Source organism: Schistocerca nitens, chromosome 3 (genome assembly GCF_023898315.1).
Source record: "Schistocerca nitens isolate TAMUIC-IGC-003100 chromosome 3, iqSchNite1.1, whole genome shotgun sequence".
NCBI classification, from domain to species: Eukaryota; Metazoa; Arthropoda; class Insecta; order Orthoptera; family Acrididae; genus Schistocerca; species Schistocerca nitens.
In genome coordinates, this window is record NC_064616.1 from 927,015,519 (window position 1) to 927,038,561 (window position 23,043).

General features: G+C 42.7%; 1 protein-coding gene across 1 annotated transcript in view; it reads left to right on the forward strand.

Moving 5' to 3' along the window:
• The window catches only part of LOC126249493 (dynein axonemal heavy chain 5), an 856,962-nt gene that overhangs the window by 522,320 nt on the left and 311,599 nt on the right, over positions 1-23,043 (forward strand). The window contains 4 exon segments of the mRNA XM_049951144.1: positions 3,133-3,260; positions 5,170-5,366; positions 11,444-11,629; positions 19,713-20,031. Coding sequence (XP_049807101.1) covers positions 3,133-3,260; positions 5,170-5,366; positions 11,444-11,629; positions 19,713-20,031 — 830 coding nt within the window.

Below are 23,043 nucleotides of genomic sequence, written 5' to 3' on the forward strand. Positions count from 1 at the left end.
GTTTCAAATATACCGGTCATTTTTGAAACACCCTGTAAGCTAACTTAAACTAATTACTTTTGAATACATTATGGGAGTGACAGTGATCAATGTGTTACAAATATTTACTACTAAAAACAGTCTTGTAGTCCAGTCCAGTAGTGATTCTCCAGCAGAAGGAGGTTCCTACTCATTGGTCTGAAGATGACCACAGTAGTGGTCGAAACCGGTCACCGTAATAAATAAATTGTGATAAAGACTGTTTTAATAGTAAATAACTTAAACTAACTTAGGCTAAGAACAACACACACACCCAAGCCCGAGGGATGACTCGGATCTCCGGCGGGAGCGGCCGCGCAATCTGTTCATGGCGCCTCAAACCACGCGGCCACTCCGCGCGGCAGGCGTTACACTCAGGTTACGTTGGAGACGCAAGTAGAGCGCAAGGCAAAACGTCGTAGAGGCACTTTATGTGCAGCTTCCCTGCCACAACATGGCATTCCTCAACTTTTTGCTCTGAAGTAACTGGTTTGCTTGTTAGCTGGAGTAACGTCCCATTTTTAAGTCGCTTTACAGATTTTAACGATGTAGTTATACATTCCAGTGCTTTCTGAATATAAAAGAGAGATATCTTTTCGAACGTCCTCTTTCTCTTCTGACAACAACAAATACATTTTGATTCAGATGTACCCTTTCTCATCGTCACTGTTGACTGCTCAGGAGGACTAATCCGCCGAGCTATCTATGGTGGTTGAATGGTCAGTCCGACCCACTGGAGGATTTTTTGGTCTATAATTCATGATCCCTCTCGGTCCTATGAGCCGCTTAGAAAATAGGGGCCGCCCAGACAGAGCTCCGCTTGCCTGGGTAAGCCTTGCAGCCTACAGGTGAGGTGCAGCAAGTTCCCCTGAGGTTACCTGCTAGCGACTGTTTCACGTCAGCAGCTGTCCATCACATTCGCTCGTAGCACATCTTGAGACTGAGGTTTTCTTTGTTATTTTTTTAAAAAAAGAAAAAAATTGAAGTTTTTACCATCCTCCCTATCCGAACTATCAGCCAAGATCGACGTTCTCTGCGACACACAAAGTTCCACCGACGCACCGCACTGTGGTCGCTAGAGGATGCCCAGGGGTCACAGTTAAAGATTATTGGCGGCGCTCACTAGTTCTCAGCTCAGCAAACATGGGTTCGCGAAACCCGTACCCAGCCAACGAAGACTGAGCTCGCCATTTGCTATCACCCTGGAGGCACGAGTGGCTTATCGAGGATCACGGACGAGACGAGTAGACGGGTTATGAAAATGGGGTACTTTACTTTTGATGAGATGCCTCAAAAGTCACTCAATCTTCAGTCTCAATCAGTGTGTAGAGATCTGGAATCAATTGGACGTACAATAAAATACGACCAAGGTGCATGTTTCAAACCCAAGTGGAAACCGAGTATGAAACTGTCGTAAAATCTCAAAAATACATCTATTGGTGGACTGAACATCATAAGTTGACGATGAAACGTCGATAAGGCGCTGAATCAGAATAAAAGAAGAAATCATATTAAGTAGGTTTCTTTCCCGACTCAGTACTTGAAATTCATACCCGTTTATTTCTTGAGCACTTGTTCTAGAGTCCTGAGCCTAACTTAAAAAGTATCTTAACTATTCTCCTTGTGCATAGACTTACAATGGCATTGTGCCAAAGAGGAGAATTATCATGTTATCACAAATTTCATTTCAGCATCGTTCTCGCTGTTACAAGTGTATAGGCTATAAGCATGTATAGCCTAAAAACAAGATTTCGATAAAAAAATGAAAACCTATGAAGGCCTCTGTTAAATATATCATTTTATGTATTCTATCATAATAATTGTAATATACTATTCATATAATTGGAAAACAGTATGTTACTTGATATTTTGTTTTAATATATAAGCTTATTTCGGCTTTATTGCCTGCTTCGTAGATGGACTTATGTCAACTCTGAGTAAACTTTTATGGCCTGTGTTGTGTCGATTCCCTAAGGTCTCGACACAATGAGTGGCTAGGTGCACGCGAAACTAACGCAGACGGGCGTAAATTCTGAAACAGTAGACTGGATGAAAACTATAAAGAAAAGAAGAGAGATTGTCATCTACTTAACTTTTAATGATGTTCTTCTTGTTGAAATACATCTCTTGCATAGTAGTAAGCAATTAGCAATGATACACATGGCGCCTTGCTAGGTAGATGCGATGGACTAGCTGAAGGCTATTTAATCTGTCTCTCGGCAAATGAGAGGAAGACGTGATACGTCTTGTCGCAAGCTATGTCGTCCGTACAACTGGGGCGAGGTCAAGTCCGTGTCTTGTGACCTGCCATGTGGTGGCGCTAGGTTTGCGATTACATAGTGGCGACACGCGGGTCCGACATGTACTACAGGACCGCGGCCGATTTAAGTTACCACCTAGCAAGTGTGGTGTCTAGCGGTGACACCACAGCCTGTACCTATAGAAAATATCTTTGAGTAGACAACTAGCTGTCAAACCTGAATTTCTATAACTATCAGGTGGCAGAAACGTATTATAATATACGTGCAACAGCAGATCATTGACTAACTTTAAAACGTTGCTGAAAGTACTATCACAACCAATAAATATCGACAGTAATAATAGTTTATTCATAGTTGACATGTTCATCTACAACGTTTGAACACGTAATGATGAAGGCAATAAAGCCGAAATAAGCCAATATACTAAAATAAAATACCAAACAGCATACTGTTTTCCAATTCTCTGCATAATGTCCTACTGTGACATAATATGTTCTGCAGGTCCCGCAATAAAGAAAAAAATGTAATATAGTTTCTGATTCTTAATTTGCGAACAGCATTAATATGTCAGTTCCATCTAGTATGTATGTAGTTCCCTGCAAGTTAATATCTGCACATTCTGTCTGTTTTTAATTTTACTTTATTATTTAGATATGATTACACCTTTGTGTTAAATTCATGAGAGTTTCAATAATGATACCAAAGCCCTAAAATGTCGAAGTGAAAATAATGAAATGTAAGAAACAAACTAATTAGAACAATGTTCATTCCCCACTCAGTATTGACACACACGTTTTCTCAATACAAGTTGAGTTAAATATATCTTGTAATAGTTTAATTTTTATTAATACAGGGAAATGCGGATGAACCCGAAAGCAATCACAGCCTCACAGATGTTTGGTCGCTTGGACGTAGCAACAAATGATTGGACAGATGGAATTTTTTCAGCAATGTGGCGGAAGACGCTTAAACTGAAAAAAGGTACGAAATTTCACCTTTCTTAATGTGCTACCAACGTGAGAATTATACAGTCAGATTAGCATCGCTATGCAGTAAAAGGAGACAGTCAGTAGCTAATCGTGGAAAATATAAGAGTACATTAGTGCATTATTATCAGTTTAAGATATTCAATAGACAAGGTGAAATAGAATGTAATCAGTTCTTGCCTTTGTTACCTTAGCCTTCTTTCGTTTCTTCTCAAGTTTTATATTATAAAATACGAGATTCCTTTCGACTTGTTCCCATTTTTCACCAATAACCCGACAACCCCAGACACACACACACACACACACACACACACACACACACACACATACAGACCATCCCATATCTGTCTACAGCTTGTATTTTACCAAATTTATTAAAGTACTGAGGTGATTGGACTATTTTTCAGTGCAAATTATATTCTACTAGTATTACACAGGTATACTGAAAAGTACGTTTCATGGAGCATACTCGAAAATTTTGACGCATTTTGACATAGCTTAAATGTAAAGCCTATTTTCTACACAGTAAAATTACAATAATTTCTTAGTATAAATCTTTTATTCTGTGACTCAGAAAGAGTGTTTGTAGCAGCGAGACCATTATCGCAAACACATCAATTTCTCGCATAAAGGCACACCTAAGAATGTTAATATAGATCTCTCGTGTAAATTCACATCAAGTCAACACACATATTTGTTGAAAGTAGCTCTTACAAGGAAACAGCACCAACTTTAAGGAGAAAAGTTCACTTGCAACACATCAGCCCAAATAATCTATCCCGCTCTAAAATCGCGGCCATAATTTTGACTGTACGCGGTTATAGCTTTCTGAATGTCCATCTTTTAAACTTCGCGCGCTTCGGTTGTCATTCGCTCCGCCCCACTACAGCCGCCTAATACCCGAGCGCGAAGTACAGTACAGCGGAGTGTAAACCAGAATCCTATTCACGATAATGTTGAAAGTTTGGAAGGGGCTGGGGCAAATAGACACATCTGCCCAATCTGTTTTAAAATTTTATTCGAGATCACGAGTTACTCTGAAGTATTATGAAAGAAAATTAATGATTTTAAATTTACAATTTAATCATGCCAACCACGTTGAAGAAGAGCGTATCTCCAGCAAATGTACTTCACTCTAATTGTGTCATCTTTAAAATCCAAAGAACATAACGCATAACAGCGACATTAATAATTAAATAGCTCTGCACCAATTCTTCAAAGCTAAACTAATTCCTTTCATTTATTTACGCTGCATTTCTGAATCGCATCATAAAAACGTTCAGAGCAAATAGATCCTTGGCAGCAGTAAAGGTTGGAATCCACGCACTTTAACACAATGATCAATGCTTGTTGTCAATGTAAAAACAGTATTTCACAAACCTGTTACTCACTCCACTATACCGTACTTTGCGCTCATGCGTTATGCGGCTCCGGTGAGGTGGAAAAAGTGACAAGTGGTATGCGCACGTGTTTAATAGCTGTACATTCAGAGGCTCGTAACTGCGGACTGTCACAATCATGTCCCAAATTTTCGCTCGAGATCGATTGCTGGGGCTGATATTTTGCAAATGCGCTTTGTTCTCCTTAAAATATGGGATCAAGTTGGTGATGTACTTACTGTAGTCACTGTAATCTCATGGCCCTTGAACTTCTTCCAGCCTTTGCGCCTCGTATTACCACGCAGTGGCGTTGGTCGGGATTACTTTTACGACGCTCAGAGATTCGCCACTAGCACCCAAAGTAAACAACTAAACTGAAATCCTTATTCCGTGCCCGTTTCTGTCTTCCCTTTCGTGTTTGTCTCGAACAGAGGAAAGTGTTAGTAGTTTGAGTCGTTCTTCTACAGTTAATAATAATCTCTAACTTTTTATTTCGTCACTTAAATATACATTTCTTAATTCTAGGAGAATATGTTTGGATGGTGTTAGATGGGCCTGTTGACAGTATCTGGATAGAAAACTTGAACTCGGTCCTGGACGATAACAAGACACTTACACTCGCCAATGGGGACAGGCTTTCTATGGCGCCCACATGCAAAGTGATATTTGAACCAGAAAACATTGATAATGCATCTCCAGCGACTGTGTCACGGAACGGGATGGTAAGTATGCATATTTTGTCAGACGATATTACTTTGAAAGTGTATTTTCATTGTTTATGTGTGTAAGATACTGCCGAAATTTCAAAACTGTGTAATAAAATGGAGACACAGTGTAAATTATTAAGTATTGAAGTTTTCTGTCTCCATACCTTCCTGGTATCACTCAATTATGAAATTAGAAAAGAATTGTTTCCGTGCTTCGTATCATTCATACGTAAGGAATTAATGAAAGCAGCAACGTCTAACTGGTGGAAGCAAAGTCTTCAAGAACTCTCCATTCACAACTTATCTTTTCTGAATTCGAGTGAAGAAACTTCACACAACCATACCTTCCTCTAGAAGCCGGTGTCCTGTGATTTTATTGTTATTATTATATACTTTTTTGGCCTCATTTGACCTCTTTTGGCCGGCCGCGGTGGTCTAGCGGTTCTAGGCGCTCAGTCCGGAACCGCGGGACTGCTACGGTCGCAGGTTCGAATCCTGCCTCGGGCATGGATGTGTGTGATGTCCTTAGGTTAGTTAGGTTTAAGTAGTTCTAAGTTCTAGGGGACTGATGACCACAGATGTTAAGTCCCTTAGTGCTCAGAGCCATTTGAACCATTTTTTTGACCTCTTTTGTCAATCATTTGCTGATCATTTTCTTTCATTTTCTTTGATAAGACCCTGGTTCAAGCCTTGCAAATTACCCAATATCGTTTCGTACGTGCTGACTTTTTGTGTCTTTCCTCATCTGTAAATGCTCTTCTCACTTTATTTCGTTCGTCTATTTTTGGTTTAAATTCTAATGTTGAAGTGTTGAAGAGTTGTGTGATAGGCTATTACGCTGTCTTAGCTCTGATTTAATCGTAAACGGACGTGACAGTTCTCTGAATTTTATTTTGGAATTGGTTTTTGGAGTGTTATTTTCATCATTTTTATTAATTTCATATGAAGTCCGAAATTCCTTAATATGTCTGACACTGAAGATCTGGGAGCACAATCGTAAGCTTTCTATAAGTTTACAAAGGGTACAAGTTGTTTTTGTCTTCTTTTGCAGGCATACATAACCAGTTTTAAAGTGGTCATCTGTTCCGAGCTGTTTCTCCAGGGTCTAAAGCCTCCTTAGCAGTCTCCAAAAGACTGTTCAAGTTGATCGTTACAGCGACGGTACAGAATTCTTAAACAAACTTTCTATATGCAATCCAAAAGGGAAATCCCTCTGTAGTTGTCCCGATTTTTTCTTCTTTTTGTGTAATCGATGTATTATAGTTGTAGTCCAAAGTTCTGGTACTTCGCCGGCCGGGGTGGCCAAGCGGTTCTAGGCGCTACAGTCTGGAACCGCGCGACCGCTACGGTCGCAGGTTCGAATCCTGCCTCGGGCATGGATGTGTGTGATGTCCTTAGGTTAGTTAGGTTTAAGTTGTTCTAAGTTCTAGGGGACTGATGACCTCAGAAGTTAAGTGCCATAGTGCTCAGAGCCATTTGAACCATCTGGTACTTCTTCTTTGTTCTAGCTTTTCACCATGCAGTCGCGTAATGATATTATCGCTAATTCTGCTGGATATTGCCAGAGTTCTGCAAATGTTTGATCTTCTCTATATGATTTGCAGTTCGTGAACTCCCTCAAAGCTCTGGCGGATTTATATTTTCCGGTGGTGCTTTATTGGGGTTTGTGTGTTTGTTAAATGTTTCTGCTAAAATTTCTGAGTTTCCTCTATTGCTATGGACCATGTTATTGTTTTTTTTTTTGTCTCTTTAGCGTTAGTATTGAGGCATCGTACCTTTGGAGTTGTGTGCTAAATATTTTGTAGTAATCCCACAGGTTTGTTTTCTCGCTATTTCATTCCATTATTAAAAGTATATCTTTTTGTTATTGACGTTTAGTTCTCCTTATTATTTTTTAGGTTATTTTTCTTTGATCTGTGAGTTCCAGTTGTGGTTCTTGTGTTTTTTGACTCTGATATCTTAACCAGGCTTGGTGTCTATCTCCCACTGTTTTATCACGTTGATCATTCCGCCACAGGTGGTTTTTCTTTGGGTTATTGGTACTACTTGTTTAGCCGTTTGTTCCGATTGGAGAATTATTTCCCCTGGATCGCCTGTTAGCTTTATATTTCTAGTTCGTTCTTCATATTCCTCGTTGTTTCTCAGTTGAGGAAGGTGATAGGTTCTTTTCTTTTTCGGGTGGGATTTTTTTGTTTATTGATGAGATGAATTTAACTTTTATTTTAATCAATTAATGATCTAAATTGGTGTCTGCTCCTCTCAGGACTTTCACATTGTAAATTTGTCTGTGGTAATTCTTATCCTTGCAAACATGATTCAGCTGCCATTCTGGTTTTTCCAGTCTGAGCGTTTCCAGGTTTTTAGTTTATTTGGTCTTCTCATGAAGTATGTTGAGTTTGAGATCACGTCATGGTTTCTGCAGGGCTGCACCAGTCTTTTGCCATTCTTGTTCGTTCTTCTTTTGCTGGTCAGTTCACTATAACATCTTCATATCTCTTTTCTCTTAATAACTAGGCATTGAAGTCTCAGATTAAAATTTTGGTACGGTAGTTGTTGATATATGTTGCTGTCTGATCGAAAAGCTCTCAAAAACTATTTGCATCCTCTCTGTCTTTTTTCCTATCATTTTTATCATTAGCTATGCATGGACATTTATTATATTGTATATTCTGTTTGCAGCATTACGTACTTCCTGTTGAAATTCTAAGAGATTGAGCTTTGAATTCTGTTATTGACTATTATTTTGAGGTTGACCAAGAATCCTGTTGCGAATTGTGGAGATTGCTTCATTACTATTTGGCTCGTATCCTCTTGTAAATTCTATATCCTTGTAATTCGAACGGTTCCTGATCAGTGTCATTCGTTTCTTGGAGTCCATGTCGAGCCATTTCACCTGCTAAAATTTTGAGTTTCCCTGGATACTGCCCACTGTAGGACATTGTAAGGAGAAAAACAACTTATTTCTGATTTGCTGGGGACGCATTTAAAGAACAAATCGCGTTGTAGAAGGGACACATCTTGAGAAACACAATCTGTTCCCTAAGTTCACTGGCCTTAAAGGAAACGCGAGGTTTGAAGAATTCATTGTGGGCGTCCTGTATCACTCCTTTTACGTGATGCACTACCTTCTGCCAGTCTTCCGATGTCACGATTTCAACTGCCTCTTGCAAAAGGCGTTCCACTTCGGTTAATGTGAATTTCTTATTTCCTGCAGCAATATGCCGTTTAACCTGAGCCCAAATCAGCTCTATTGCTTTGAAATGGCAATGGTAAGGAGGCTATCTGAGCACTTTATGCCCGTATTTTTTTGCTACTTCATCCACAATGTAAATCCGCTTCTTTGCCGTGTGTTGGTATACAAGTTCTAATAAATCTGCCCTTCTCAAATTACTGTCGAACTGTACCTTATGTTTCTGTAACCAGCTAACAATGTCGTTTTTCCTCGTTGCCTTTGTGGGTGCTTTATCTTGTATTACTGAGTGATAAGGAGCGTTATCCATAAAAATGATAGAGTTTTTTGTTAAGTTCTGGAGCACACAGTCTTCAAACCATTTCACAAAAGTATTATGGTTCATCAATTCGTGGTAGTCGGAGGTCTTATTTGAACTGAACAGCAGCAGACAATTTGGAATGAAACCTTTTGAATTTCCGGCATCTGCTACAATTATCCTTTATCCTATGCCGATCGGAGCTGCCATACTACCGCTGATGGTACCGTCTGTCCAGCCTTTTTTTAAACTGTGTCCTGCATTCACCCACGTTTCATCAAGCCAAACGATATCATCAAAATTTGTCCCCACTAATTCTCTAAGAAAGCGGCATCGCCAGGCTGCAATATCTTGGCGTTCCATTAGTAACTTTCTGCCAGAGATGGATTTATAGTGGAATCCTAACATTTTCACGACTCGTAACAAAGACGATTTACTACCCTGAGTCCGCAGCTCGTGGTCGTGCGGTAGCGTTCTCGCTTCCCGCGTTGGGGTTCCCGGGTTCGATTCTTGGCGGGGTCAGGGATTTTCTCAGCCTCGTGATGACTGGGTGTTGTGTGATGTCCTTAGGTTAGTTAGGTTTAAGTAGTTCTAAGTTCTAGGGGACTGATGACCATAGCTGTTAAGTCCCATAGTGCTCAGAGCCATTTGAACCATTTTACTACCCTGAAAGACGTCAGCCCTGTCAGAGTAGCATGTAGTTTTTTGAGTGTTGGATACTCCTTCCTCGAATAAAATGCATATATTTGATGACGAATGGCATCTTCCTGAAAAGAGTCAAGTTTTGTGACCCTCTTCTCTAGTCGCCTCTTTTTCCCAGGTGTCTTCAATGTAGATGATTCACTTGAGCCTTCTTTCGTGAATTTCTCCTTGCAGATTCGCTAACTTGCAGAGCAGTTGTAGTTCGCTCCACCACCTTATCCAAAGGAACGAGAGGCCCTCCTGCATCCCTCTCTCTCTCTCAAAATACTCCGTATTCACGCGCCTGACTGCGTATAACGACCCCATATCCGCCATTTTTTGGAGGTTTCCGAGGAGTGTGCAGCCTCGGCCTCCCTCTCTTACGACTGCTTTCATCAGACATCGTAAACACGCGAAGCTACAAGTCACTCAAATCTCTCACCTGCACGTCTACAACGGCTCGCTGAGGACTGGCTGGCTGGCACAATGCCTTAGTCAGCCCAGCATTATAGTTTTATTAATTGATTCAGTATCTCCCTTACTTGTTTCCTGTAGCTGTATTATACGTAATTGAGTTGGATCAATATTTTCTAAAAGTTCCGCAAATTTGATTGTAGTCGCAGAAGAAATGCAATATGTTGAGCACCCCAATTCTGCCCCTGACACTTCATTCACATAATTGTAATTTTGTTCTGTAAGTTTACTAATCTCTTTGTACAATAAATGGTTTCAGCTGGTTTGGTGGCATTTTTAAGTACTTTGCAGTACTGTCTGTGTTGAAGTAGTCAAACTAGGCTGATTGTACTTCATACTGTGATACAACTTCCACTTCCTCCTACGTGCTAATTTAATGTCATTAGTACTAATTTTTTGCTTACAATTTTTAATGGAAAAGAGCTGGCAAAGAATGCGATGAAACTTTGTAAAAATGCGTTATATTCTCAGGTTGTCTCTCCTGAGAACTTGTTTCATGTGTTACAGCCTTTTCAGACAGTTCATATGAGCTTCGTGTTTCTAGGTCTTTAGACAGGTCTCAATTGGTCCTTGTTTGATTTCCAGTTCGACAAACTGGACTTCCTTTTTGCTATTGTTGCAAGAGTTGTACGGAATATCTTCTCTATTAGTCTTGCAGTAGAAACCAAGAGTAGATGCTCTGTGTAGTCCACTTTCACCTTTGATGTAGCTGTTCCCGGTCAGGATGACTGAGTGGCGTAAGGCAACAGGGCCAAAGAACTCACTTTTTTTCGTTGTGGCAGGTATGAAGTCTTGTATTAGCCCGACGAATAAAATCTTCGCGGTCTTCCAGTGGTTACACTTTCCCGAATTATCAGCCGAGTTCTCCTCGTCCATGTCAGGTACAGTTTCATTATCTCCTTGCGTTGGTATAGGTTGACTCCTGTCACTTCTCAGAATGGGTGCTGAGATCCCATGGATTTCGATATCATCCGACGTTCTGGTCCTTCCTTCATCGAGCTGTAATCGGAACGCCTTTACTTCCTTTGGTTTGTTTCTGATGTTCTTGCTAGCTGAGTCATGGATATCGAAGTAACCACCTAGGTTTTTATTCATTTTGCAGCCAGTGCTGATAGACAAGGAGATAGCCCCAGAACACGACACTTGTTTCGGAATAAGTTTTTGTGCTCCATCCGAAAACCAAATGTGTTTAGAAGTGAACCTGTAAATACAACCACCTGTTACGTAGTATCTGACTCTGATAATGAACTCTCCCAACAGTGGAGAGATGTGATGGATTTTATTTCTAATTCGCTCTACTTGGCTCCTGAGCCACCCTTAGGGCGACTGACTACCTATAACTGCCATCAAGATACTAAACCAGGACGTCACCATGCGATGGGATCCAGGTATTCTTTATTTGCAGTTAATTTGTCTATTGTACTCCTAAAATGTGCTTTTCTGAAACAGGTGTACATGAGCTCCTCAGGGTTGGACTGGGACCCTGTCGTCTGTGCGTGGCTGAAGACGCGAAGCAAAAAGGAGGGTCAGATATTCCAGAAACTTTTTTCGGACTCCTTCCCTACAGCTTTTACGTGGTGCACACAAAATCTTTCCTGGGCCATGAAAGTTCTGAAGTGCGTCATTGTCAGACAGGTAATTATTTCACATCATTGTTACGTTTATTTGTTATTAATAACTTTACATATATAGAAAAATTGACATAGGCGCAGATTAGACCGTCAGAAATTTGGTAACGATGTAAAATATTGAATGATAAAGTTGACTACAGTCAAAAACTAGCAAAATAGTTTTGAAACTATAAATGTTTGACCGATGTAACCACGATATTACTTAGCGTGTTTTTTACTGCAATAAAATTTCTTTGTTCCAGGTGTATTCTCTGTTGATCTGACCTACAATTTCGAATATAACTAAAGATATTAAATACTTCAGTTACTTAATTTGGGCCATATTTACTCATTAGGAGAATATAGGTGTACATTTGCAGAAAGTGGGAAATTTCTTTCCCACGTTGACTGTTAGTACAAGTTGTTTCAGACAAATTGCATGTACTGATACATAAATATTAGCCAGTAGTGAGCATTCTACAGGGAAATCGCCGTGTAAACATATACTTTATTCTTGATGATTTTCTAGATCTTGCATCTGAAACAGTCAGGAATGGAAAAGAGACAGGTGACAGCAAATTAACAGATTGTTTCTAGCAGTATATCATTGTCAGTTTCCGTTTCTTGTTTATGTATAAAAAGTGCTGGCACCAGCTTGTTGAGAAATTCTTTCCAACTGGACGATGTTCACTGTGTGTACATACGACCTATCGTCTAGGTATCAGCTCTGTTTGATGATTCAATTTCATTAGTCTGGTGCTTGGGCAGTCATAACGACTACACGCTGAAGTTGAACAGAAACTTCAACTATTGGGCGTTTAAAATTAGTAGGGACTTTTGACGTTTGGCTGATCGGAAGGGACATGACGCCGTTGCCCAGATAACACTGATGGCGAGCCAGCTTTCCCTACGACGCCTCAGCAGTTCCGTTGGTGAAGCGCCCCTGTTGCCACTCCGTGGACAAACTATATCACGTGGTCTTGCTCATTAGAGGCATCTATGTTTATCAGCTCTCATTATAAAGTGATATTTTCGGGCGTTGAAATGTTCTACACTCGTCAGGTATCGTGGATGAGTGTTTCATGCTGGTGCTGCTTAATAATAACATTGCAGCAAAGCTGGACACGAGGTTAGCAATAAAAGTGTTCGTACAAGGACACGTTCACCGGCTGTGAAGATAACGTTCTGTTGCAAAATATTCCTCCGAATTCGACGATAATAATAGACAATGATCAATACCTCGCGGTTGTGATAGATAAAGCTCCAACAATGCAGCGGAGATAAGTGGCTATTTTTCTCTACGTACAAAGAAATGTTCGATTGGATAAAGTTGAACCTATCATGTGCAAAGCGAAGTTAGTGGAACTTATAGTATTGCACAAGCTAAACACTCAACACTGCAAAGTCATCGTAACGGCTAACGCTAAAAAGCGTCAGTTTAATCAGTCATGATCATTTAAATCCGACTGAAAATATATGGGCCTACGTGAAAAATAATGTGGCAAAAAACAACAAGAAATTTACGCTCAGTGAGGTTGAAATGCTGACAAAATGTTGCATCACAGGACTGGTCCCAAGTTGTCAGCCATATCAAGAGTGTAGTTGAGGAGAAGTGGAGTCATAAAGGACTGTGCCGAGTTCCGAGTAATACGTTTCTTTTCTTGTTGCTGTGTTAACAGCTTATTCTTTTACCAAAACACAGCAGAGTTTACGGGTATACATCTTACTAACATTTTAATGCAATTGAAATTGTGGCAGTATCCTAAAACATCGTGTTATTGAGTAGCAACTGAGGGCGGGACACATCAATAGTTATGAGAAAGCCCATTCTCAGTATAAAAATAAATGTATAACTTCTTCACTTATATTGTGCAAAACCTACGGCAGTTCTCGTTTCACAGACTATTGGTAGTCATAAAAAATTACATTATTTTGTGTAAAAGATATGTAGTTGCTCGAATGTCACCGTAGATGTGGATGTTTCGCATATTAATCATATGGCAAAATACTCTTCAGTTCGCGTGCTATCATTTGCCAAAATCGTGTTTCGATATCTCAGACAGTTAGTGAGATACACCATGTGATCAGAAGTATCCGAACACTCCCAAAAACAAACGTTTTTCATATTAGGTGCATTGTGGTGCCACCTACTGCCAGGTGCTCCGTATCAGCGATCTCAGTAATTATTAGACATCATGAGAGAACAGAAAGGGGCGCCCCGCGGAAATCACGGACTTCGAACCTGGTCAGGTGATTGGGTGACACTTGTGTCATACGTCTGTACGCGAGGTTTCCACACTCCTAAACATCCCTAGGACCACTGTTTGTGATGTGATAGTGAAGTGGAAACGTGAAGGGACACATAAAGCACAAAAGCGAACAGGCCGACCTCGTCTGTTGACTGACAGAGACCGCCGACAGTTGAAGAGGGTCGTCATGTGTAATAGGCAGGCATCTATCCAGACCATCACACAGGAATTAAAAGCTGCATCAGGATCCACTACAAGTACTATAACAGTTAGGTGAGAGGTGAGAAAACTTAGATTTCATGGTCGAACGGCGGCTCATAAGCCACACATCACGCCGGTAAATGGCAAACGACGTTTCGCTTGGTGTAAGGAGCGTAAACATTGGACGACTCAACATTGGGAAAACGTTGTGTGGAGTGATGAATCACGCTACACAATGTGGTGATCCGATGGCAGGGTGTGGGTATGGTGAATGCCCAGTGAACGTCATCTGCCAGCGTGTGTGGCGCCAACAGTAAAATTCGGAGGCGGTGGTGTTATGGTGCGGTCGTGTTTCTCATGGAGGGGGCTTGCACCCCTTGTTGTTTTGCGTGGCATTATCACAGCACAGGCCTACATTGATGTTTTAAGCACCTTCTTGCTTCCCACTGTTGAAGAGCAATTCGGGGATGGCGATTGCATCTTTCAACACGATCGAGCTCTTGTTGATAATGCACGGCCTGTGGCGTAGTTGTTACACGACAATAACATACCTGTAATGGAGTGTCCTGCACAGAGTCCTGACCTGAATCCTACGAGGGATTGGTGAATATTTCATCCTGGCTTTTTAACTATTGAGTGCGTTCGAGACGGGGGACTTTACATACATTCCATTTTCTCGACATTGGAGACATACAGCGATATCCTTTGAGGTTCAAAGAATAATTTAATGCGTTATCTAAATTTCATATGTAGCAGCATATGACTTAACCCACAGCAAACGCAAATTCATAGCGACTTCTATTTTTCACTTCAAACTTTAAGAATTTCTTGCGGTACTTTAGGTAATTCCGAAATATCACAATACCTATGACCATTAACGAAATGATAGGTAATTTATCAAAGTATGGTTCAAATGGCTCTGAGCACTATGGAACTTAGCATCTGAGGTCATCAGTCCCCTAGAACTTGGAACAACTTAAACCTAACCAACCTAAGGACATCACACATATCCATGCCCGAGGCAGGATTCGAACCTGCGACCGTAGCGGTCGCGCGGTTCCAGACTGAAGCGCCTAGAACCGCTCGGCCGCATCGGCCGGCGTCATTTATCATGAAGCTGACGAATGAAGATATAAGATGTGCGAAACTCAGAGTTTATTACCGTTCGCTTGAGAAAGCTGGCAGATCGCCCAGCTTGCGCGGTTGACTGGTTACGCCCTTACCGTCGCTTGCTTAAACGTCGAACACGCGCTGCCAGCTACGCTTCCCTCCACACGCTCCGCACTAAACTGTCAACAGTTGCAGCTAGTCTTAAACGCACTATAGTGCTTAAATTTAGCTTTATTTTAGGGAGACGAGAGTGAGTAAACACTGCGGCTCTCTTGAGCTCTCAAAACTGAATGGCAGAATTGAGAGAAACGGAGCGGTGGACCCGTATTTGTGAGGAGGAGGAGTCGAATCCCGATCCTGTCATCCAGGTTAAATACATGCATAGTTACTCTAGGTGACTTCATACGAATGCCAAGATGGTTCCTTTAGCAAGGCCACGGGCAAATTCCTTCCCCTCTTCGTACTCCCAAGACTCTTGCCCTATCTCTAAAAATCTAAAAGGGTCACTCCAAAAGAAATGCACACTATTTTTTTAAAATCCATTTTTTATTCTACATGTTTGTAAGTTTTGCAGTGTGTTGATACATCCTTTAGGAACAATATTTCCATTTCTCCACATAATTTCCATCCCTCTCAACTGCCTTACGCCATCTTGGAACCAGCGCCTGTATTCCCGCACGGTAAAATTCTGGACCAACTTGTTGGAGCCACTGTTTGGCAGCGTGCACAAGGGAGTCATCATCTTCAAACCTTTTTCCACGAAGAGAGTCTTTCAGTTTCCCAAAGAGACGATAGTAACATGGAGCCAGGTCAGGGCTGTAAGGCGAGTGTTTCAGTGTTGTCCATCCGAGCTTTGTGATCGCTTCCATGGTTTTTTGACTGACATGTGGCCGTGCATTGTCGTGCAACAGCAAAACCACCTGCTTTTGCCGATGTGGTCGAACACGACTCAGTCGAGCTTGAAGTTTCTTCAGTGACGTCACATATGCATCAGAATTTATGGTGGTTCCACTTGGCGTGATGTCCACAAGCAAGAGTCCTTCGGAATCGAAAAACACCGTAGCCATAACTTTTCCAGCAGAAGATGTGGTTTTGAATTTTTTTTTTTCCTTGGGTGAATTTGCATGATGCCACTCCATTGATTGCCCCTTCGTCTCTGGTGAAAAATGATGGGAGCCATGTTTCATCACCTGTCACAATTCTTCCAAGAAATTCATCTCCACCATTCTCTTACTGTTCCAAAAGTTCGCTGCATACCGTTTTTCTTGTTTCTTTGTGAGCCACTGTCAACATACTGGGAACCCACCTGGCGCAAACCTTTTTTAACGCCAACACTTTCAGTATTCTGCAAACACTTCCTACCATATCCCAACGTAGCGTGACAATTGGTTCTTTGTGATGCGTGTGTCAGGAGTCACCAATTCGTTAACTTTCTGCACACTGTCTGGAGTGTGTGCAGAACGACGCCTGCCGCTGCGAGGACAATCCTCAATATTCAAAAATGGCTCTGAGTACTATGGGACTTAACATCTATGGTCATCAGTCCCCTAGTACGTACAACTACTTAAAGCTAACTAACCTAAGGACAGCACACAACACCCAGTCATCACGAGGCTGAGAAAATCCCTGACCCCGCCGGGAATCGAACCCGGGAACCCGGGTGCGGGAAGCGAGAACGCTACCGCACGACCACGAGCTGCGGACAATCCTCAATATTGCCGTGCCCGCTTTCATCACGTAACCTGCTTGCCCACCGACTAACTGTACTGCGATCGACAACAGCGTCTCCATACGCCTTTTTCAACCTCTTGTGGATGTTTCCCACTGTCTCGTTTTCACAACACAGGAATTGTATGACAGCACGTAGCTTCTGACGAACGTCAAGTGTAGCAGCCATCTTGAAGACACGCTGTGACGGTGCCACTCACGGGAACAGGTTGAACTAAGTTTGAAAACAAACTGTATCTACACACTCTAAAACTTTCACACGTGCAGAATGAAAACTGTTTTTTTACAAAGATAGTGTGCATTTATTTAGGAGCGACCCTCGTATCTCTATGAGATGTAAAACTGTAAACTTGTTTCCTTCATTCCTTTCTTCTGTTAATTTTTTTCTACACTCCTGGAAATGGAAAAAAGAACACATTGACACCGGTGTGTCAGACCCACCATACTTGCTCCGGACACTGCGAGAGCAATGATCACACGCACGGCACAGCGGACACACCAGGAACCGCGGTGTTGGCCGTCGAATGGCGCTAGCTGCGCAGCATTTGTGCACCGCCGCCGTCAGTGTCAGCCAGTTTGCCGTGGCATACGGAGCTCCATCGCAGTCTTTAACACTGGTAGCATGCCGCGACAGCGTGGACGTGAACCGTATGTGCAGTTGACGGACTTTGAGCGAGGGCGTATAGTGGGCATGCGGGAGGCCGGGTGGACGTACCGCCGAATTGCTCAACACGTGGCGCGTGAGGTCTCCACAGTACATCGATGTTGTCGCCAGTGGTCGGCGGAAGGTGCACGTGCCCGTCGATCTGGGACCGGACCGCAGCGACGCACGGATGCACGCCAAGATCGTAGGATCCTACGCAGTGCCGTAGGGAACCGCACCGCCACTTCCCAGCAAATTAGGGACACTGTTGCTCCTGGGGTATCGGCGAGGACCATTCGCAACCGTCTCCATGAAGCTGGGCTACGGTCCCGCACACCGTTAGGCCGTCTTCCGCTCACGCCCCAACATCGTGCAGCCCGCCTCCAGTGGTGTCGCGACAGGCGTGAATGGAGGGACGAATGGAGACGTGTCGTCTTCAGCGATGAGAGTCGCTTCTGCCTTGGTGCCAATGATGGTCGTATGCGTGTTTGGCGCCGTGCAGGTGAGCGCCACAATCAGGACTACATACGACCGAGGCACACAGGGCCAACACCCGGCATCATGGTGTGGGGAGCGATCTCCTACACTGGCCGTACACCACTGGTGATCGTCGAGGGGACACTGAATAGTGCACGGTACATCCAAACCGTCATCGAACCCATCGTTCTACCATTCCTAGACCGGCAAGGGAACTTGCTGTTCCAACAGGACAATGCACGTCCGCATGTATCCCGTGCCACCCAACGTGCTCTAGAAGGTGTAAGTCAACTACCCTGGCCAGCAAGATCTCCGGATCTGTCCCCCATTGAGCATGTTTGGGACTGGATGAAGCGTCGTCTCACGCGGTCTGCACGTCCAGCACGAACGCTGGTCCAACTGAGGCGCCAGGTGGAAATGGCATGGCAATCCGTTCCACAGGACTACATCCAGCATCTCTACGATCGTCTCCATGGGAGAATAGCAGCCTGCATTGCTGCGAAAGGTGGATATACACTGTACTAGTGCCGACATTGTGCATGCTCTGTTGCCTGTGTCTATGTGCCTGTGGTTCTGTCAGTGTGATCATGTGATGTATCTGACCCCAGGAATGTGTCAATAAAGTTTCCCCTTCCTGGGACAATGAATTCACGGTGTTCTTATTTCAATTTCCAGGAGTGTATATATATACTAAGATGGTATCTGTTCTTTCGGCCATGTCCGAAAGAACAGATACCATCTTAGTATATATATATATATATATATATATATATATATATATATATATATATATATATATATATATATATATATAGTTAAGGCCCACCGACCACTTGATCATCTTCTTCTGTGCGAATGCACAAACAGTGCCCGAACTCTTACAGGAATCGGCAACGCGCCGCGAGTAATGAGTATAATGGGCGGGGGCACTACGAATTTAGTGTGGGACAATACGTTGAGAATGTGGGTTTCGCGGGAGGCGTGCCAGAGATAAATCCCTGCAGTCGCGCTATCCTCTGTGTCCTCGGTGGCTCAGATTCGGTCAGAGGGCTACGTGCCCTCTGTAATAAAAAAACTGAGTTAATCGATCACCAACGAACTTAAACGGATGTCTTACGACGTCCGCCCCGAGCAGATGCAACGAACAAAAGCGAACTAAATGAGACTTTTTTTTTAAAAAAAAAAGATGTATAGAGCGTCTGCCATGTAAGCAGGAGATCCCGGGTTCGAGTCCCGTTCGGGGCACACATTTTCATCTGTCCCCGAGCCCGCATCTCGTGGTCGTGCGGTAGCGTTCTCGCTTCCCACGCCCGGGTTCCCGGGTTCGATTCCCGGCGGGGTCAGGGATTTTCTCTGCCTCGTGATGGCTGGGTGTTGTGTGATGTCTTTAGCTTAGTTAGGTTTAAGTAGTTCTAAGTTCTAGGGGACTGATGACCATAGATGTTAAGTCCCATAGTGCTCAGAGCCATTTGAACCATTTGATCTGTCCCCGTTGACGTCTGTCAACGCCTGTAAGCAGCTAAGGGTGTTCATTTCATTGTATTTTTTTTTTCTTCCTCTGTAGCTTCCTTTCTTTCTCTTTTCATTTCCACTGTGAATGGTGATGAATTTTTTTAAGGAGACTATAGACAGCAATGATTCCTCCTGTTTGATACGTGCAACGAGGTCACCAATTAGAGAACATCTGAACTGATTTGCAGATGCTAAACCTGCTGGAAGGACTGGTGCCCGTGCAGGCAGAGGAGAAAGAGGAGAGCGTGATCATCGGCGTGCCTGGAGGCGCTGCCGCTGGCGCTGCTGCTTCCAGCCCCGCGGGAGAGGAGGAGGACGACTCCAGCCGCCACATGGAACCCGAGCACCTGCGCAAGCTGTACGTGTTCGCGCTCGTCTGGGGACTGGGTGCCTTCCTCAGCATGTCCGACAGACAGCCCTTCGACGTCTTCCTCAGGGACAAGCAGGCCGCGCTGGCACTGCCCCCCGCCACAGCCACCGTCTTCGATTACGTCGTCACTAAAGAAGGTATCTCTGTCGTCTGCATATAAATCTGTACTCCGTAATTCAATTCCAAGCGAGAATTTTGCGCTGGAAGGAGATTGTTGATAAGCCTCCATGTGAGATCGAATCTAATTTTGCCGCACGGGATTAGTCGAGCGGTCTCCGGCGCTGCAGTCGTGGACTGTGCGGCTGGTCCCGGCGGAGGTTCGAATCCTCCCTCGGGCATGGGTGTCTGTGTTTGTCCTTAGGATGATTTAGGTTAAGTAGTGTGTAAGCTTAGGGACTGATGACCTTAGCAGTTAAGTTCCATAAGATTTCACACACATTTGAACATTTTTTTTAATCTAATTTTACCCCCATCATCTTTCTGTGGATATACGTAGGAAGAGGCAACATATTGGCTATACTTACAGGAACAAGTGTAATGTGCTGCGAATACATAGAAAGAAAGATCCCTTATCATTTAGCTACACTATAGCAGGTCAGCAACTGGAAGCAGTCAGTTCCATAAATTATCTGGGAGTAGGCATTAGGAGTGATTTAAAATGGAATGATCAAATAAAGTTGATCGTCGGTAACGCAGATGCCAGACTGAGATTCATTGGAAGAATCCTAAGGAAATGCAATCCGAAAACAAAGGAAGTAGGATACAGTACGCTTGTTCGCCCACTGCTTGAATACTGCTCATCAGTGTGGCATCCGTACCAGATATGGTTGATGGAAGGGAAGAGATAGAGAAGATCCAACGGAGAGAAGCGCGCTTCGTTACAGGATCATTTAGTAATCGCGAAAGCGTTACGGAGATGATAGATAAACTCCAGTGGAAGACTCTGCAGGAGAGACGCTCAGTAGCTCGGTACGGGCTTTTGTTGGAGTTTAGAGAACATACCTTCACCGAGGAGTCAAACAGTATATTGCTCCCTCCTACGTGTATCTCGCGAAGAGACGGTGAGGATAAAATCAGAGAGATTAGAGCCCACACAGAGGCATACCGACAATCCATCTTTCGACGAACAATACCAGACTGGAATAGAAGGGAGAACCGATAGAGGTACTCAAGGTACCCTCCGCCACACACCGTCAGGTGACTTGCGGAGTGTGGATGTAGATGTAGATGTAGAACGTACGTTCTTGTAATTTTAATAATAAACCACTTAGTGATGCACAAGGCCTTCATTGTCCTAGCTGTATCTGGATGAGCATCTCCGTGACGCTTTCGCTGTTTCTAAACGAACCTGTGACTTAACTTGCAGCTTTTCTTCGTATCTTCTCTATTTCCTCTATCAAACCTATCTGGTATGGGTCCCAGACTAGAGAGCAATATGAATGACGGTTTTGTAAGCTACCTCCTTCGTGGGTCGACTCCACTTCTTGAAAATTCTTCCAATAACATTCAGTCTGGCATCTACCACTCCTGGGATTAGTTTTCGGTGTTCGTTCCATTGCAAATCCCTCCATACGCATATTTCCAGATATCTTATAGATGTAACTGGTCATCTGTCAATCCCTACACCAGTCGATTCTCTGCAGGTCTTATTACATACTTGCCGGCGAGGGTGGCCAAGCGGTTCTAGGCGCTACAGTCTGGAACCGCGCGACCGCTACGGTCGCAGGTTCGAATCCTGCCTCGAGCATGGATGTGTGTGATGTCCTTAGGTTAGTCATGTTTAATTAGTTCTAAGTTCTAGGGAACTGATGACCTTAGAAATTAAGTCCCATAGTGCTCAGAGCCATTTTACTACATACTTCTCTGTAGACAACAGCATATCCGCTAATAGCCTCGTGGAGTCACAACGTGATCTATTAGGCAATATATATATATATATATGCCCGACGCTATTTTTGCACCTGAAGGTATATCTCCATTAAACGTAACATGTTGTGTTCTCCTCTGTTGGATCTCTTCAATCCAATCACAAAGCTGATCTGATATTCCACACGCACGTATTTCGTCCATTGGGCACCATTGCTTAACTGCATCGAACGACTTCCTGAAGTCAAGGAACGTAGCATCAACCTGGCCGCCGGTACAATGTCTCCTGGGTGTCGTGGATGAACAAAGCGAGCTGGATTTCACACGATCGTTGTTTGTGGAAATCATTTGCGAATACCATCTGACAAGGTCTTTGTGTTCTTCAATAATGAAGAAGGAGGCGTAGCGAAGTACCGCTACACACTCACAGAAAAGAACAACATCGGTGTAACCACTCTGGGCATGCGTCCAGTTTTTCTCTGAAGTATGTTGATTGTCGATCCTTGCTGATGTTCGACCTTCAGGTGGGCTGTATGAAACTTGTAATGTGCAAGCAAAAGGAAAAATCAGAAATTGTATTTTTATTCTTAATGTCTTTGTGAAAAATAATACCAATTACATAGAACCAAAAGAACCAAATTTTTGCCTAGACCGTGTAACGGAACCTATTAAAGGCTTTACTTTACCGAAGTATGCGATACCCTCCAAATTCAACCAGTTTAACGAGTATTTATGATTATAGAAAAGTTATTGTGTATGTTAACAATGATTGCGTAACATGTCTCCATAAACAATCAACCCATTAAATTATACTGAATAACTGACTCACACAAAAGTTAATATCACTTGATCACTCATATAGCAAATGTCATCATGTAAAAACACTAAGTTCATCTTAATTAATTAATATGAAGTACGAAAAATAGTGGCCAACTTACGTATTTTGGATCTCCTTAAATAAAAATCACCCAGTGAAACCTATTTGTTCACTAGGACCGTTTTCACTCAGTATTCACGTAAACACTCCTATTTTAGACGAAAACCTATGTAATTCTTAATAATTCATGTTATTTACTTATTTATGCAAATTAGAGAAGTCAATTGACAAACTTCTAAAAAACGGCCTTTTTGTAACAAAGAATTATTCTGTCAAGTCTACAAATCTGTCTGTCATTTTAATAACCTGTTAAATTATGTCACTCGATATAAATTAATAACTTTTCTGCACAAATTACAATAACAGATGTACATGTGACTTATAAACTATATCTCGTTTTAGTAGT